General features: G+C 32.5%; 2 protein-coding genes across 3 annotated transcripts; both read right to left on the bottom strand.

The window, feature by feature from the left end:
• Positions 1-2,082: 2,082 nt before the first annotated feature.
• LOC108471297 (pentatricopeptide repeat-containing protein At1g12620-like) lies at positions 2,083-5,217 on the bottom strand. Of its 2 annotated transcripts, none has more exons than XM_053020924.1 (2): positions 4,517-5,217; positions 2,083-3,751 (listed from the first exon to the last, which is right to left on the bottom strand). In XM_053020924.1, the coding sequence occupies exons 1-2, from the start codon at positions 4,605-4,607 to the stop codon at positions 2,715-2,717; spliced, it is 1,128 nt and encodes a 375-aa protein (XP_052876884.1). In that variant the 5' UTR covers positions 4,608-5,217; the 3' UTR covers positions 2,083-2,714. The 2 variants fall into 2 exon arrangements, with proteins under 2 accessions (XP_052876884.1, XP_052876885.1); XM_053020925.1 differs by having other exon boundaries at positions 2,083-3,664.
• A 139-nt stretch (positions 5,218-5,356) lies between these two features.
• On the bottom strand, positions 5,357-6,633 carry LOC108474150 (histone H1-like). The gene is made up of 2 exons (XM_017776071.2): positions 6,317-6,633; positions 5,357-6,215 (listed from the first exon to the last, which is right to left on the bottom strand). The coding sequence occupies exons 1-2, from the start codon at positions 6,497-6,499 to the stop codon at positions 5,571-5,573; spliced, it is 828 nt and encodes a 275-aa protein (XP_017631560.1). The 5' UTR covers positions 6,500-6,633; the 3' UTR covers positions 5,357-5,570.
• Positions 6,634-19,287: the final 12,654 nt, after the last annotated feature.

Below are 19,287 nucleotides of genomic sequence, written 5' to 3'. Positions count from 1 at the left end.
AAAAACCCCATGTGAAGTTCATAATTCCGTGTGGGTCAGAACTCCAGGGGGTTGTCAATATGTTCAGCAGATATGTTTAGTTTTGAGTGTTGTCAAAAGGCAAAAGAAAATAGCAGAAGTTCATCTCCTTGCGCTGACTGAAGGGAACATGCAACACTTGCAGCTTGTGGAAGATGAAATGAAGACAATATCAAACGTTTGTTATTGATTTTATGTTTTCGTAAGTCAGAAGATTTCTCATGTTGAAAGAAAAGAAGGTTGTAAAAATTGGAAGCAGAGCAGTTTCTTTGTACGATTTTATAGGTCTTCGGGAGGAGATTAAAAAGAAAAGGGAGAGGAGGGGAGCCACCATTGAACCTTGTCTGCTTATGTGTTCCCCATGTTGTGATAACTTTTTTCCATGCAACAAAGGATGGGCTACTTCCCCTTAACGCCTAGACCTATAAAGTCATGCACTAAACTTTACGATAGTGAAAATCTCTCCTCTCTTTTTTACTTCCTCATGTTAGATCATGTCTCAACCTGCAACACTCACTTGAGCCAACTTTCAGATGGCAGCAGGCACAAACCTCTAACTTTGAAAGGGGTTAAGAGCAGCCATGAGGTATCATCCCCTCCGGTATTATGGCTCCGTAAGGGCATGCCATCTAATGATTTGTAAATGATTTGTTTGCAAGCTATATAATAATTGTAATTAGAAGAAAATTATGTTAATGATAGATATAAGAGTTGTGAATGATTTGGGTTCAAACTTCAATGGAGAGAGTGGGAAATGTAGGAAGTTAGGTAAAGTAGGTGTTTAGACTTTAGATTCTTTTGAAGATTTTGCCGTCCCAGTCGCTTTTTGTAGCCAAATTCCATCCAAATTTGTGACAATAGTTCACCCCCCCCCCCTTTTTTCATTTGTCGAGAAGACTATACGAACTACGATGACAAAACTCAAATCATTTATGTTTTACGACAGTCATTTTAGTACAGAAATAGTTTCATTACAAGATAACTCCAAATTTACTGCATTGTTCCTCAAAACTTTGTCCACTCGGTTTTTATCTACATCAAATATTTATAACAAAAACAAGACAGGTTTTCATTGTGTTGCTTCCTCGAAAAGTTATAGAAGCATAACCCAAAACCACAACTGATTGAGCCTTGACCACTCTTATCTGTTCCCCAGCCACAAATAGTAAGATGGATATCATATGTAACCGCAAAAAAAAAAAAAATGGAAAAGCCTAATACTGCTTTTGGCCCCTGAACTATAGTTAAACTTTCACTTTGATACTTATATTATTTGTTTCTCAATTTGGTCCTTGCATTTTATTTCTGTACTCAGTTTGACCCTTGTACTTTAATTCTATAATCCCATTACCGTAACCCAAATTTCCATTAAAAAATTTCAACCTACAAATGACATGCTGCCACATGTAAAGAAATTAAAATTTTTAAAAATATAACAAAACTAAAAAAATCGTTAAACTTCCAAGAATATCATAAAAACTTTTGAAAAGCCAAAAAAAAATCTAAAAACTCATAAAATTATTTTAAAAACTAAAACTATTTTTAAAATTATAAGTATGCAAAACTTCAATAAATTAAAAACAAGTCATAACATATAAATAAATAAATAAATAATTCGTTTAGAATTTTAGGTTTAATAGAAAATTTTAAGAATTTTATGGTACTTTAAAACTCAAAATTCCTTTAAAATGTCAAAATTTTCATAAAAATGCAAAAAGAAAAGTCATGAAATTTTGAAATTTTCTAAAATCTAAAATTCCAAACTTTTTCTAAAAAAATTATGATTTTTTTTTTTAGTTTCGCTTACTTAAAATTTAAAAATGTTTTTCTATCATTTTCAAAAATAAATTATGATTTTTTTAGTTTTATAATTTTCTAAGTTATAATAATTTTGGGGATTGTTTATGATTTTTTTTTTTGGATTCTTAATGATTTTTTTAAATTTCTATTTTTTTACTTTTTATTTTTAAAATATATATATATGATTGGTTGGGTTTTTTTTAACACGGACAATCGGATTGGGGTAAGTAATGGACTATACAGAACTAAAGTAGAAGGTCAAACTGATAAAAAGTTAGAGCAAGTATCAAAGTGATAATTTAGTTAATAATACATATTATGCCAAGGAAGAAAATTCATGCCTCCCAGACATTCTGGTTGAAGGGCTATTCTGGAGGACAACTCAGCTTCACTGTGGAAGGCTTTGTTCTTCTAATCTGAACTTGAACCAAGATGAGAGAAGATTTGATTGCAGGCTTACATAATGTAAATGCCATGAAGAAATATTAGTTTCTCAGCTGAGTTTGCCAGCAACTACTCCACAAACACATTATTCTACTGTGATCAAGCAACCAAATTCCCAACTTTTAAGACATTGAATGTTTTCCCACCAACAATTAAATGATTCTATCTTGTAATAACTTTGTCAGAACCAACTATTCCTTCAAATAATCCTTCAAACCATATTGACATTTATACGTACTGCCTTTGCAATTTCCCCAGGATTTCAAACCATAAACTTTACAACAGATTAACATTGAAGAATTGGTATCAGAATGTGAGAATGCTAATAATTCCGGGCTTGAACTCAAATGAAAGTGATGTAACATGTGTGTAAGCCAACACATTTTGAAACCTCCACTCAATATGTTAAGTCTCTGCAGAAGCTCTGTCAAGTCAAGGATTTTGACTGACACTCAAAGCTCGCAAACAAGTTTCACTCTGGCCTTATTAGGTGGCACTTGGACTGGAAATGTAGGAAGTAATTTCAGAGTTTCAAGATATGCTTCATCTTTGGAAAGTAAATCTACAACTGCGGCAACAGTGGATGCATCAGGCGACAATTTTTTCTCCACCATTTTATGAAGAAGTTTCACTACTTTTTGGGTATCATTCTTCAGAGTAAAACCATGCATGAGTGTGTTAAACGTGACAACATTTGGAGCACAACCCTTTTCCTCCATTTCTATTAACAAATCATTTGCCTTTTCAAGTCGCCCTTCCTTACACATCCCATTGATCATTATAGAATAAGTTACAACTGTTGGTTCCAAGCCTTTATTTGGCAATCCATAAAATAGCTCCCAAGCTGTTTCAAGCTTCCTTGTTTTGCACAGCCCATAAATAAGGGAGTTGAACACCTTAATGCTAAATTCAAACTTGCAACTTTCTAACTTATGGAATAGTTCCAGTGCCTCTGAGTCACAATCGTTTTTGCAAAGTCCATCCACATAGATGTTATACGTGCAAGAATCAGGTGCAATGTTACCGAACTGCATCTTACCAAACAGTTCTCTTGCTTCGTCAACCTTTCCTGCCTGGAAAAGACCAGTCAATAAGGTGTTATACGTGATAACCGTTGGCTTAATCCTTTTTGCGATCATTTCCCGGTAAAGCCTCATAGCTTCATTAACCTTCCAGTTTTTGCAATAAGCATTGATCATTATATTAAAGCTAACAACATCTGGTCCATTATCCTTACTTTGCAAGGAAGCAAACAAATCCCCTGCAAAATCAAGCTTACCAGCCAAGCAATACCCATCCATCAATGTGTTATATGTTATTATATCAGGATTTACTCCTCTCTGAATCATTAAATTCAACAACTGATTCGCTTCTTCGAACTTCTCCATCTTGCAGAGTGCATCTATTAACACATTGAAAGTGATCACATTAGGATGCACACCTTGATCCAACATCTCAAGAAACAGACTTTTAGCCTTCTCCAAGTTACCTATGCAACAAAAACCATGAAGTAGGGAGCTATAAACAATCACATCCGGACAAATTCCCCAACCCTTCATTTCCAAAAAAAGTTGACTCGCTTTTTCTATCATACCCTCCTTGCACAGGCCATCGATAATTCTACCATAAATAATAACGTTAGGCTTACACACCCCATTTCCATTAAGCATTTCCTCATATAACCGAAGAGCAATACTCGTATTCCCCATTCGACACAGACCATTAATCAAAGCCCCATAACTAATAACACTAGGCTGACAACCAAATACAACCATTTTCCCAAACAACCTAGTTGCTTCACCAACCTTATCCTCGACAATCAGCCCTTTAATCAGAGATGTAAAAGTTAGAGTATCTGGTCTAAAACCCCACCTAAAAAGCCTACCGAAAACAGCGAAAGCATCACTAATTCTACCCGCACGACATAAACAATTAAGTAGAATATTCAAGGTAAAGAAATTAGGCGAAAACCCAATAGAATCCAATCTCTTGCAAAGCAAAACGACATGATTATACTGCTTAATCTTAACAAGGGCACCTAACAACAGATTAAATGATGACATTGGAGGAGAGGGTTTCATTTGGGTCATCTGATCAAAAAGTTGAACTGCTTTATCGAGAGTAATAGCCCCTGATTTGAGAAATTTGTGAAGTGGTTCTTGACTTGCAAAATTTTGTTTGTTGAGGTTTGAAGATTTGGGATTCTTAGAAAAAGTGGGGTTTTGGCGGGAATTGAAAAGAGATGAGAGTTTACCTATTGGAGTAGATTCTGCATAAGAAGAAGAACATGATCGAGCAGCTCCATTAGCGGCTGAAGCAACGCGAACCATCCTACTGGCGACCATTTTGCCGGATGTTTTTGAAAAACCAGACTACGGAACCTCAACTAATACGCGCAAGTCGCAACTCAATTTTAGTGGATACGGATCTTTTGTTTTATCGGGTCCATTGGGCCATGGACCGAGAGCCTAGAAGCAGACAATTTGAACTTGAACCATCCTACCCTAGGAATAGGGGCGGGGGGGAAGGATTTTCCCAAAAGTCCTTAAATACATATAAATTAAATTATTAATTTCATTGTACAAATCTATATTCTATAATGCATCAAAACATATAAATATAAATATAAATAGATTGGTTATGTAATGCAGTGGCCTTACTTTTTGCTTACCTTAAAATAATAGGGTACAATCTTTGGGGTTGATTCTTTTTTAGATTTCATCATCAATCATCATGTTGGTGGAAGAGTCGGAAGAAGCATGGCGCAACATCAAACTTGTTCAAAATTCCCATTATCTTCCCCTTAACCTTTTTAACAGATGAGGTTGGGCTTCACTGATAGATTTATAAGCTATTCGACATGTAAATATCAGTAAGAGAAGGATAATATTGCTGACACACCAGTAGAACACAAAAGGCTGGAAATTTCGAGGCCTATCTCTACCCTAACTCCCATGAACTGATATTTGAAGTTAGAAAAAATGGTTAATTAGAAGTTCCACTCGAGAATAACTGAATCCATCAAATTTAGTGAAGCTATCATTACAAACCAACATCGAAACCACAATGAAGCGGAAACAGGTCAGAGAGATCATTGCTCTAAGTTTATCTCATAACACATTCAACTGAAAGTTACATCTAACAACTGTTTCAACTTTTAAACTCACCAAAAAAAAAAACCAACTCAAATAAAAATATTAAAAAAGAGATCTGAATGTTATATCTCGTGGGTATACGTGGATCCATATACACCCACTATACATCACTCCAATTTACAATACTACCCCTATTTCGACTAGCCTCCCTTCTCATTTCTTTCCCCTCCTCGTCGTAGCTTTCTTCGCCGGTGATTTGACACTTTTCGGCTTAGCACTCTTCGAAGGAGCCTTTTTAGGCGCGGCAGCCTTCTTCGGAGCAGCTTTAGGGACAGCCGCCTTCTTCCCAGGAGAAGTCCTTGTTGAAGTCCTCGAAGCCTTAGCCGGCTTTTCCTTTGGCTTCGCCTTCGATTTAGCTACGGTTTTTGGCTTAGCAGATGCACTCGCCTTCGGCTTCACAGCAGCCACAGCCTTCGTCTTCGTTGCGGTGGATTTAGCCTTAGGAGCAGCCTTTGGTTTAGCCGCCGCTTTAGCCTTTGTCTTAGAAGGGGATTTAGAAGTTGTTTTAGCACGTTTCCCTTCCTTGGCCTTCGAAGCAGGTTTGGACTTAGCAGCCGGCTTCTTCTTAGCCGGAGCAGAAGCAGTTATAGCCGGCTTCGAAGCCTTAGCCGAAGGAAGTTTATACGAATTCTTAACCTTGACCAACTTCCCAGCAGCCACAAGCTTCTTCAAATGGAAAAGCAGAAGCTTCTTAAAATTTCCAGGAAGATTCTTCTGTTTCTCTTCAATGAATTTAGTGATAGCATACTGACTTGATCCAGTCTTCTCCTTCAAAGTAACGATTGCATCCTTGACCATCTGTCACAGACAGATCACATATTAACACGAATTCAGATCTGAATTACGGAAACCTACAACATAATCGGAACCATTTAGAAAAAATTTGAATTATGAAATACCTCTTCGTAAGGAGGATGAGCAGGAGGAGCTCGTGGCTTCCTAGGAGCTGCAGCCTTCTTGGCTTTGGGCTCTTTAGCTTTCTTTGCTTTGCCAGATTTGGGATTGGCTGTAGCCTCAGCGGGATTCTCTTCCGCCAGCTCAGGCGCAGATTCCACGGCGACAGTTGGTTCCTCAGTGGCCATTAGAACGCCGAAGTTGGGAAATCGATTTAGGATTAGGGTTTCAAGAGAAATTGGGAAATTGAGGATTAGATCAAAGTGGTAATGCACTGATAATTTCGTCGTGTGAGGAGGTAACGGAAATGAAGGGATTTAAATAGTCATGTGTGAGTTAGACGGTATCCATAAAATGAAATATGATTGGTAGAGACGACTAGCACACGGATCCCTCTCTTCCATAATTTTAAATATGGACCGTTGGATGAGACGTTCATCTATGGTTCAAAATATGAGGGGGATGGAAGGAAGGGATTGGAAGGAAGACATGAGCAAGAACTTTATGTTTCGGGTAGTTTAGGTGTGTTTTTGGTCTCGATTGATTTAAGCATAACTTGAGTTATAATCGATGAAATTTTGTAAAAAAATTTACATCACGTAGTTTATTTTATGAGCTTTCTAATGAATATTTTTACGTGATTTTTGGGCCACTATCTTGGAATGAATTTGGTTTAGAAGCTACATTGGTCAAAACTAGGGTTCATCATGATGTTTTGCGGTTCTATTGGATTTTAGAAGAATGCTTGCTTTTAATCCCAATTTGTTGCATCTCGTTTGATAATAGATTAACAAAGCAGTCTAATGCTTCAAGAATGATGAAAATCGGTTAAGAATTAGATGGAAAAATATTGCCTAAAATGTTGTTGAAGTTGAACATGTCCTATTGATATATTCATGTGTATTAACAACCTACAATACATGTGCATACATGTCACCAATTCATAACAAATAAAATTGACATTGTTTTTATACTCTTTGTAAGCATTACATACATTTAATTATGACCATAAACAAAAATCAATCTTGTAGATTTATTAATCAATACAACAATCTAAATTGATTTTTTTTTAACTTAGAGAATGATTTTGCTTAGCATGTAAAGTTTATTAATAGAACACATCATCGTTTCTTCCATTCAAACTTTCACTTCGTTAAATTTAATGTCTACTTCGAAATAATTGTAAAAGGATGATTCAATTGATTTCTTTTAAATATAAAAATAATTGTTAATTTTAACTAAAATCAATAGATTCATACTTTTATCCTTCCAAAATTTTAAATTTCAATATCTACTATCATAATACAAAATTTATAACTTCACCCCACAACAACCAACTAAAAACATCTTATTCTAGTGAATAGCAAATTGTTGAAGCAAAGTATAGGCTCAATTTATGTGCATATCCTAATCGATGGAGGATTCAACTAGATGTTGAAGTATTATTCAATTCATTAGTTATGAAATGGCTTCACATCTCATCGATTTATCCTACAATACATCACATCTATCCCGAGTAGTCTATATACGACTCTTAATCCTTTTATTGGCTCACAACATGAGATACAAAAATACATTATGTGCAATAATAGTAGTACTATACGAAATATGATAATAGTTATAATGCAATATACAATATTGGTACAAGTAACTGTAAATTTAAAACAACGGAGTGCATGATTTGACAAAAAATTGTTCTCACTTAAGCGCTGCAAAACTTAGGTCTAGGTTACCCCTTAGCTTGTTCAATTGAAAAGCAGCACATTTTGTTATTGTAAACTCGTGAGAATAATTGCTTAAAGCAATACATATAAAGAGAGAAATAGAGGTATATAAAAGGACTTTTTTTATCCATACTTGTCAAATTTCTTCAATATTGAACTTTTTTTTTATAAGGAGTTACCCACGATACTTGGATTTAAAACATATTTTTAAAATTGTAAAATATCGTATGTAAAATTTAATCTATCATACTTTGTCGTAACTAAATGCAAAGGTATACTTGTATCTATTGATATGTTGAAGTATTTGAGTCTTATGATTTGATCTTTCAAACTAACATAAAAATATTTTGGAGAAATTACTCTCTCTCTCTTTTAAGATTATACATCATAAAAGTTATATCATAAGTATTTTTTTCACATGTGTTTTTTCACATTGACCTTAATTTCTAGTTAGCCATCATCAATTATAAATTTGTTACTTAAGTATCTACACATATTTAGCCTATACTTTATTTAATAACTAAAATCTAAATAATCTTAATCAGTATTACATCATTTTTAGTTTTGACTAACCTTTTATGATAGTAAATAACATATAATTATTACTTATTATATATATCTCCATAAAATTTACCGATTTCCTACTAGGATGACATATAAATACATGTATTTATCACCCTATAATTGTATACCATAAACTTATGAACTCAAAGTTTTACTATCATAACCAAAATTGTTCGAACAATCTTACTTATTAATTATGTTAACATACAATCAAAACGACTTTCATTACATATATAATAACTAAATTCATTCTTGATCATGTGCATTAATATAACCAAATAACATAGATTAGTTACAAAGTTAAATGAATAAAATAGACCTTGTCACCTATGGGTGTGAGTCAATATTCTTTATCCTCTCCCCGTTAATCCCAAAAAATTCAAAATTCATTTTATTTGAATTTTATACGAACATGGACACTCATGGGTGTTAGTTAATATTCTCTATCATTCTCTCCTCTTTAATCCCCCCAAAAAAAGCATATTTGAATATTACACTAACACATACACTCGTAGGTATTGATACTTGAGAATTTTATACTAACCTCAACACTCATAAGTGTCAATATTCATGTATTTTTGAAAAACACATATTTGAGGATTATTTCCCAAATGTATCATAGTTTGGGAAGTCATTTAAAAAACAATATTGTAATAAAAAAGCCTATTTATTGAATTTTTTTGAACAAATATAACACATTAGCCATACCTGTAGCACCCTATACCCTGTTCAGTTGCCCGACCCAAGGTATAAGGCATTACAATAATAATGTTTAGACATTTTTCATAATTTCAATCAAATTCAATCAAATAATTCATATTCAATCATTTCCATGTTTTTCAATCAATTTTGGACCTAATTCGAGCTTTAGCAAATCGAAATCAAATATCAATTAAATTGAAACTTTTATGAAATTCTAAGTAAAAAGTGCAAACAAGATCACATGACCATGTGGCTCAGGGACATGGCTGTGTGGCTAAAGCATATACAATTCGAAAATAGAGTCTCACGGCCATGTCTTCAGGCCGTGTGCCCGACCATGTGCAATTCAAAATAGGGCTACAGAGTAGTGTCACAGACCATGTAACAATATGTAACCATGTGGGAAAAACCTGTACCAAAATTAAAAAATCGCACGGCCATGTCATAAGACCGTGTGTGACACACGACAGTGTGGAAACCCATGTCACAGGCCGTGTTTGCCTAAAATTTCCTTCAAAATCAAGCTAACTCATATTCAAATGCTTGGGCTCTAAGCAATGCAATAACCAACAATCAAACCTATCCAAAATGTGCCTAAAAGAGTCAAAACATAACAATTCACACTCAACCGTTGTACCTAACCAATATACCCTCATTAGCACCACAATTCAAACAAAACATCAATCATTCAAACCAAGACATAATCAACTTGTTAATATTATTCCAACATTCAACCAAATCCCAAATACCTTATGTCAAAATCATCCATTTATGTAAAGTTTTCAAAGGCTAATATAACCAAACCAAAGTTTCATGAGTTACCAAAATACAATTACCATTTCACAACAATTTATCAAAAGAAGCATCAATAGAATTCTACCAATTCAAGTTACCAAACATCCATATACATATTTACATCTCAGTTGGCCAAAATATCACCAAGATACCTATTAACTTTAACATACCAAAGCCCTATTTACATGTCATTTATAACCAGACCAAAATGAACAAAAAGGCTACTGAAGTGATAGTGGATAGTGTGACCTCCAAAACTAATCCAATCTGTGATGCAGATCCGACAATCTACAAGAATAAAACCAAAAGAGGTAAGCTTATATAAAGCTTAGTAAGTTCATATAGTCAAATATATCATACCTTTCAATTTAATTATAAATCATATACAAAAAAGAAACTAATAAACAACTATCAAATGATGTTGTAATGTCTTTCAGCTATAGTCTTAGTCCTATTTACAATGATGCCATTGCGTCTTTCATTCATGATATTACTCACTTCCGTCATGATGCCATAGCATCTTTCGGCTATGGTCTTACATGTTTTCATCATGATGTCATAAAGTCTTTTAGCTATGATCTTACTCGCTTCCGTCATGTTTACAATAACCTATATATATACGCAAACACGTAAATAATTAAATTCAAATCAATAAAATATTATAATAAACCTAATATGAACTTACCTAAACAAAAACGGTTACGAATATGATGCCGACGACTATTGTGCTAACTTAGCTTTTCTATGGTTTAAGTCCAATTGATTTGTTTCTTGATCTAAATAATAATTTCATTCAATTAATTGATTCAAACAGCTTAATAATCAAATTTATACATATAAGAGATTTTACTAACAATTTACAAAATTACCTCAACATTTTTCCCTTTATGTGATTTAGTCCTTAAATTCAAAACTTACAAATTACTCACATTTAATTACAACCCATGCTAGCCGAATTTCCTAGGGTCTCTCTACATCCCATATTTATCTTGTTTTCAAAAGAATTTCCATGCAACTTTACTATTTTCACAATTTAATTCTTGCACATTAAAATCATCAAAAACGACTTTACAAAACAACCCCACTTAAATATCCAACTTATAATTTTACCATTCAACTAAAAAAAAAACCCTTCAAACACATCATTGGCATAATCTAACATTTAACAGTTTCACGAATTAACCCCCGGTTAGCTAGATTAAGCTACAAAAATATCAAAAATATATAACTTACTAAAAACGGGATCAAAACCAACTTACATGCAAGGTTGCAAGCTATCCAAACTTCAAGCTATAAAAATGGTGTTTTTTTCCTTCTTCAAAAATCGGTGGAGAGCTTATGGAAGATGACAGCATGTTGGTTTCTTTTTGTTTTAATTTTACTTAATTATTTAATTACAAATTTACCCTTTAAAACTTAATTTAATTTCATGTAATACCTTGTCCCAACTATCCACTAAAAGTTCATATGGTCTAATTACCACATAAGTTCATCAATTAAAATTTCTATAGCCATTTGACACTTTTAACTATTAGCAATTAACTTTTGCAACATTTACGGTTTAGTCCTTTTTACTTAATTAACTATCTAAGTGATAAAATTTTCTAACCAAAATTAATACAACCCTATTATAACCTTGTAGTAATAAATAAGAAAACAAAAGGTTTTAACTAATTTGTCTTACTCATTTTATAATCGCCTTTCAACACCAACAATGGATTGTTAATGAAAAACACATCATTCCAACAAAAAATGACATAAATGCAATTAATTCCAAAATAGAAAATAATAAAATTGCAAATCAATTTATGATGCATACAAATATGCATTGAGGATTTTCTTTTTAAATGTTTTCCATAATAAGCGAACCTTAGTGATTAATAAAAAGTAAAAGTTTCTCTCATGCTAGATAACTTTATCCAATTAAGGTATTGATTGAAAAAATAATAATGATTGTCGCCAATTTTTGTTATGTTGATGGCTCAATTGAGCGAACAAATATTTAAAGACTCAATTAGACCAACGTTACATGAAAAATTATTTTTACAAAAAAGTCAAAAACTTCAGATGAAGAATTTAGGAATTGAAGCTTATGAGAATAGCACTTTACGTATTATGTTTATAAATTTACTCATTTTATGACATCAACATTATGGCACACTCATGACGAGAGTGAAAATAATGGGTGAAATTTTTTTGTAAAAATATATTTTATTAAAATGTTATGTAGAAAATAAATGAAGTTTTGATTGAAATGATAAAATTGAGGATTTTGATGTCTTAGGATCAAGTCTCACATTCTGTGGATTTATTATATGTTTAAATTATTTATTTCTAAGCTTTATATAAAATATAAAAGAGAAAGTCAACTTCATAGTAATATTTGTTACTTTTGTCATCCATTAATTTGCGGCCACAGACGGTGTCTCGAGCCATCAAAACCCTAATAATTCAGTTTTACTACTTAGCCATTAAGTAAAAGAAAAGAAACAGATATTTCCTAAAGCCAAAAACAAAAACAAAACCAAAAAACCTTTCACTTTCTCCTAAACAACCTTTCCCATTTCTTGCATCAAATAACCTGTTCTTGAGCAAACTTGCTAATCTTTCTTCCTTGTTCAATTCATCGTTCAGAACCTCCAGTTGTCTTAACCTCCTGAGTTCTTCAGAGATTATACCCCTTTAAACATCCTCCAGACTCAACGAACTACAGAGTTCCAACTATTGTCTCTGTATACCCTTTTTATCTTTCGTAATGAGGGGTTCTACTTCTGGTGGCACTTCTTCCATCGAGTAGACTGGTAGTGAACTTTTTTAACTCTACAGATAGAGCAATAAATTTGTCATGTTTCTCTTTTCTTTTATATATTTCTTTTTAAATTTTTTAATATACCCTACATACATTTGTCATCACTCAAATCCTACTTGTGGAACTTTTAAATTTCACTAGTAGAGTACCAAATATTTTTCAAATTGATGCATTTATATGGTGTTCTGATAGTATTACATTACAAGAGCATGACATTACTTTTCCCAAGAAGCTTTACACGGCAAAAGGGAGCATTGATGGGCTCTTTTCATTTAAGCGTCAATTCCCTATCTTGGATCATTGTGACTGTAACGGCCTAATTTTCAATGGTGTCGGAAATGGTGATTTGAGATCACTAAATTCGACAAATAAGATTGAACAAGATAGTAATTTAATATTTATGAGTCAAGTAAGAATTTAGAAGAATTTGTGAAATGGTGAAATTAGTGAATTAAAAGAATTTATTAGGTCAAAAATGAGGTATCGAGACCTCAAAGTTGAAAATCGAGCTATAAATATTTTTATAAATATTTATGGAGTGTCATTGAGTTAGTATTAAAGTTTCTTTAGAAAATTTTAACGTTTGGATGGCTAATTAATTGAAAAGGATTAAATTGAAAATAGCACAAAATTTGTTAAATTGTGAGTAAATAGCTTAAGTATTTAAAAGATGGATTTAAAGAGCAATTAGACCCAAAGGTTAATGGCTGGACGGTTTGGGTATGAAATAAGCAAGAAAACAATGTGAACAAGGGCAAAATTGGAAATAGATAAAAGTTAATAGTTAAATAATGATGTAATTGAAAAATCTAGACATTTTCTTCATAATTTCTCAGCTAAAACGCCATAGAAGGTCTGGAGAAAGCTGGTTTTCATATTTTTACATCATGTGAGTCTAATTCTTGCTTTTTCTTGATAATTTTATGTTTTTATGACTTTTACAATTAGGTCCACTTGTAGAATTCATTAGTTTTTGATTTTATGGGTGAAATTGGAAGTTACCCTGGATGTATAAGGAATTTTATGATGAATTATTATGAAATTTAAGTTCTAATTTCATATTAAGGTGGTTTTATTAAGTGATTTTGATAGGAAATGATATTTAGGACCTAATTGTGAAAAAGTTGTGAATTGAAGGTTGCTGTTGAAATTCAGAATATAAAAGGTTTTGAAATAGTTTATAATGATAAAATAAAGTGTTAATTGAGAAAAATTAGTTCAATTGATGGGTGAATTGAGTAGGGACTAAATTGTGAAAACTGTACATTTTGGGGTAAAAGTGCAATTTTGAAATTTGAACAGCATAAATTGTGAAGTGAAATAGAAATCAAATAAATGCTAATGAGTAGAAATATTTTATATTATAGATCAAGAATCCAAAGAAGAACGAGGAAAAGAAAAAGTTGCGAATAGTCCCAAAATTTCAATATCTTCTACAAATTAGCCGGGTAAGTTCATATGGTTGAAATTAGATGTTTATTTGTGAATGATTGAAGTATATAATGTGTTATTATATACGAATTTGTTGTGGGATTGTGTAGATTTTGTTAATGAAAGAATAAATGTGGAAATGCAAATTAGGAAAACGCAGGATTGAAATGCGTTAGTATCGTGACGTGTGATGAATTGACGGATAAGACCATGGTTGTTCCATGGCAAAGTGTGAAATGTAGGTATGGTATCATCCATCTTGAGTTGTGAAATGTAGGTATGGTATTATCCATACCGAAATGTGAAATGTAGGTATGGTATTATCAAATCCATACTGAGTTAAGAAATGTAGGTATGGCATTTCCCATACCGAGTTAAAAAATGTAGGTATGGTATTTCAATGAGGAAAACCATACTGAGTTGTGAATCGTGGCATTGAGCAACGACGTACTCAATTTCGTAAGCCGTTTCCTAATTTGATTATAAGAAATAAAGAAAGTGATCCAAATGAAAGAGATTGAGTAGTTATTCTTGTTGAGCTCAACTATGTGAATTATTATAACAATGGTTGTGAATCGCAGGAAACTTTAGTAAATGTTTTGGTATTGTTTGGAAATATTATGTTTGGTAAGCATTACTTTTAACCTATGAACTTACTAAGCTTCAATAAGCTTACTTGTGTGTGTTTAATATTTTTATGTAGATTGACTTGAAGTGAAGTGGGTAGATCGGATCAACACAACAAAGCACACTATCCAGATCAATTCGGTAGCTTTTGTTTTATGTTTGAAGATTTATATGGCATGTATAGAGTTTGAATGAATTGAAGTAAAGATGTTATAAACTAGTTAACAATATTTGTACTAAAATAGTTTTCGTAAGTAGCAGTAGTTTGACTTTGAAAAATCACTAAAAATAGTAGAAATGGAATTAAATAATGAATAAATTATGGAATCGAATCTCGATGAGTCTATTTTCATATGGAAGAAGCAAAACAGGTATATGAGCTATATTTTATGAGATGTTTAAATTTTTGTGAAATAGGGCCAGAGCAATTTCTGGATCCCCTGTTCTGACTTTGGAAATTCACCATAAATTTTACAAAGATAATTAGAAGTCATACTTTATATGTACAGATTCCTTATTGAGTCTAGTTTTATTAGAGACAAACAGCATAGTCATTGAAGCTCTGTACAGAGAGATATCTGATTCGTAATACACAAAGGTCAGAGTAGTCAAACCCTGAAACAGGGGAGATTTTAAATAATAAACTGTACTAATTGGCTTGACCAAAAATTCTAGAAAAAAAATTGGTAAGTAGATATATGAGTATAAATTCAGAGAAAATTTACGGATTTAGATTTCGAGTTTTATAACTCGAGATATGAATTATTTAGCAACTATGACACAGTTGGACAGCTTGTCTGGAAAGTGTGATATAAATTGTTTGAATTTGTTTAAGTGCTCAAATAAGTTTAGTAATGCCTCGTGCTCGACTCCGGCGACGGTCTCGGGTAAAGGGGGCGTTACAGTGACTGGGCCTCGTTGGAAGCCGCTATGAACTTAGAGATGGTCAAATTGTTAGTAGTGTTAGTAGTTTGCAATGTTAGTAATCCCACATTGCTCACAAATATAAAGTATAAAATTTTAAATATACAATTCTTTATAACTTAGATAATTGAATTGGGTGTAGACGTGCTCATGGGATAAGTCGTATTATGTTTGGGTTGGGTCCATGTAAGGTATCTAGACCAATTTCCAAGCTCGGCCTAACTCAAAAAATGGGCTTACTTTTTTGCCCAAGCAGGCCCAATCCAACCCGCCTATACTTGACTTTTTTAGATTAGTTCTGATTTAAAAATAATTTTAAAAAATATATAATACACAAAATGCACTAAAAATGCTAAAATAAAAGTTTTCTAACACAGTAAAAAAAATTAAAAAGTATTTATTTTAAAAATACTATCATAAATATAATAAATATTTTATTAAATTAAAAACACAATATATAAAATAAAATTTTTATTGTATTAAATATAATTTTAAAAATTTTATATTTTGGGTTAGGTTATTTAGTTGGTAGGTTTTTTTTTTTAGGTTTTGGGTAATTGATTTAATTGTTATTGGATTAGTGATTTAATATAAATATAAATATAATCGTATATATTTTTTATTTAATATATATAATTAATATAATATTTTTTTATAACAAAATATATTCGGGTTGGGCAAGGCTCGAGCCAAAAAAATCTTGCCCAAGGCCTAACCCATACAGAAAATAGGCATTAAATTTTACCCAAGCTCATTTCTGGGCATCGTATTTTTATCAAAATCCTCTCATTTTTCGGGTAGGTAGCTTAGCCCATTGGATAAATGAGTTTACCTATTAAGCTTTATTTACATATATAATCTTTTTATAAAAAATATTTTTGATATAAATATAATAATGATTTACATTTTAACAAACATATTCAAATAGACATAACTTTTAAAAAAGCTTGTGTCGAATATTTAGTCTTCAAAGTTAGGAGTTGGTTTCCTATTTGGTAGATATTAGGAATCAAGAAACTAATTAGTTTTTATTTTGTTTTAGTATTACTATTTTATAATAGGTAGTTTACTTTTTATTTGTTTATAAGTGTATATATATCATGTGCCTATTCTGATTAATATAAAAAATTAATTCATTAAAAATCTTCATGGTATCAGAGGTTAGGATATTCGGAAAAAAAAACCTTAATCGTCGCCCTTTCATCCCAAAATTCTCAAATTTTTTTTAGCAATTTTAATTTTTTTCTTCTCTTTGAAAAACAAAATTTGGAATGGCGAATGAAGTAGTCAGTTCTGTCTCTGGGACATATTCTCCTTCCAACCCAAATATAGTCCAACCTAGTTCTGGAAATTCTGGAACCTTTGATATTCTGTTTCTTCTCATCACAAGTCATAAACCCAATAGACAAAAATATCTCTAATGGTTCCAATCTATCTGAATGTTCATATGTGGTAGAGAAAAAGAAGATTACCTGATTGGAGAAGTTCCAATTCCTAAGAAAACTTATCAGAACTACAAGAATTGGAAGGCCAAAAATCATCAAATCATGTCATGTCTCATAAACTCTATGAATGTGGATATTGGTGAAAACTTTCTCCTATATGAAATGACTCAAGAAATATGGGAGGCAGTGAAGGAAACTTACTCTAGTTTTAGAAATACTTTAGAAATCTTTGCTATGGAAACAGTTATTCATGATTTTCGTTAAGGAGAATTAATGGTAACTCGATATTTTAATGTTCTAATTAATCATTGGCAACAACTAGATATGTTTGAGTTTTATGAGAGGAAGTGTCAGAGGACAATGCTTTATATCGTAAGATAGTGGAGCAAAAAAGAACTTTTAAATTTCTGCTAAGTCTGAATAAATGTTTAGATGATTGATAAACCGTAATTTATACATATTTTTACCTCATGTTTAACGCATTTTATGGATGATTTCTTATTAGAATTGGTGAATTCGATGCTCTTAAAGCTTTAATTTCATGTTTTATACTTAAGAGAGCATAGGAGGGCAAAAGGAACGAGAAACGGGCTAAAAATAGAGAAAATGGGCCAAAGTACGAAATCAACACGGCCTGGACTTCCTTACACGGGCAGCCCACACGGACGTGTCAATCTGGAAGAATTGAAGCACGACTCACACGGGTAGAACACAAGCCCGTGCCATTCTAACAGGCTTGAACACGGCCTGAAGTAATTGCACACGGGTGTGTCCCTGCCGAGCCCAAGTTGAGTCCAATTCGAAACAGGCTAATTTTGAGGGCTCTTAGGCATTCCAAAACCTATAAATACACCCTAGAGGAGGAAGAAAAGAGGACACAGAATAGGGAGTAAGGAATTATTCCAAGAAAGCCGATTGATTCATCTCAGAAGCCGAATTCATCATCAAGACTGAAGATCTCTCCTCAATTCCCCTTCAGGATTTTTAGGTTTTCTTTATGTTTTGTATTCTTTATTATTCTGAGATGTTTTCTTATTTAGTTATGAACTAAAACCCTTAAATATTTAAGACGAATCTTGTTATTATTTTCTTAATTGTATGATAAATATTTAACTTGTTCTTAATTATGTGTTCTTAATTCTTGTTTTGATATCCCATGATACTGATTCAAGATAAGCTCTTATTCAAAGGAGGAATAGACTCTGTCTAAGAGTACATTTGTCATAATTAAGCGGAGTTGATTACGCACCTAGACATAGAGTGACAAGATTTTGCCGGATTAGGGTGAAGCCTAATAAGGGGATCCATAGATCGAGTTAATGCAACCCTAGGGTGTTAATTAGAGAAAGGTCTTAATTATTCAATCTAGAGATTAGACGTTATTAGTCTTGAATAGGGATAATAACATAACTTAGGGATCTCTACGGAAAAAGTTAAATGAATAAATCATCCAATTCAGAGCCATAATAACAAGTACAGTCTAGGTGGATTTTTCCTTAGGTATTGTGTTAATTCAATCGATTTTCCCAAAAGCAATTCCCCAATTCTATTCTCTGTGAGTTCTTAGTTTAGATAATTAGTTAGTTAAAACAAAACCCCATTATTCTTAGGCTAGATAATAAAAAGACAGTCATTACTAGTACTTTTAGTTCCTTTGGGTTCGACAATCCAGTCTTGCTAAAACTATAATACTGTTCGATAGGTACACTTGCCTATATCGCGATAATAGTTAGGTTCAAGAACGATTAATTATAAATATTTAAAACCTATTACGAAATCACGCGATCAATGATGTTGAGGCAGAATAATGGGAACAAAAGCTCTTCCAAGTCTTCGAGAGACGTTTTCAAAAGTTGGTTAAAAATAAAGTAGGAAAAAGGTAATGTTAGGCAATCAGCCGCCACTTCCAAACCCAAATGGGCCTGTATTTGTTGTTAGTAGCTCAAAGTCTCCAA

The sequence above is a fragment of the Gossypium arboreum genome, chromosome 11, assembly GCF_025698485.1.
Source record: "Gossypium arboreum isolate Shixiya-1 chromosome 11, ASM2569848v2, whole genome shotgun sequence".
Lineage (NCBI taxonomy): Eukaryota > Viridiplantae > Streptophyta > Magnoliopsida > Malvales > Malvaceae > Gossypium > Gossypium arboreum.
Note: the sequence above shows the minus strand (reverse complement) of the source record. Positions and strands in the feature narration are given on the sequence as shown.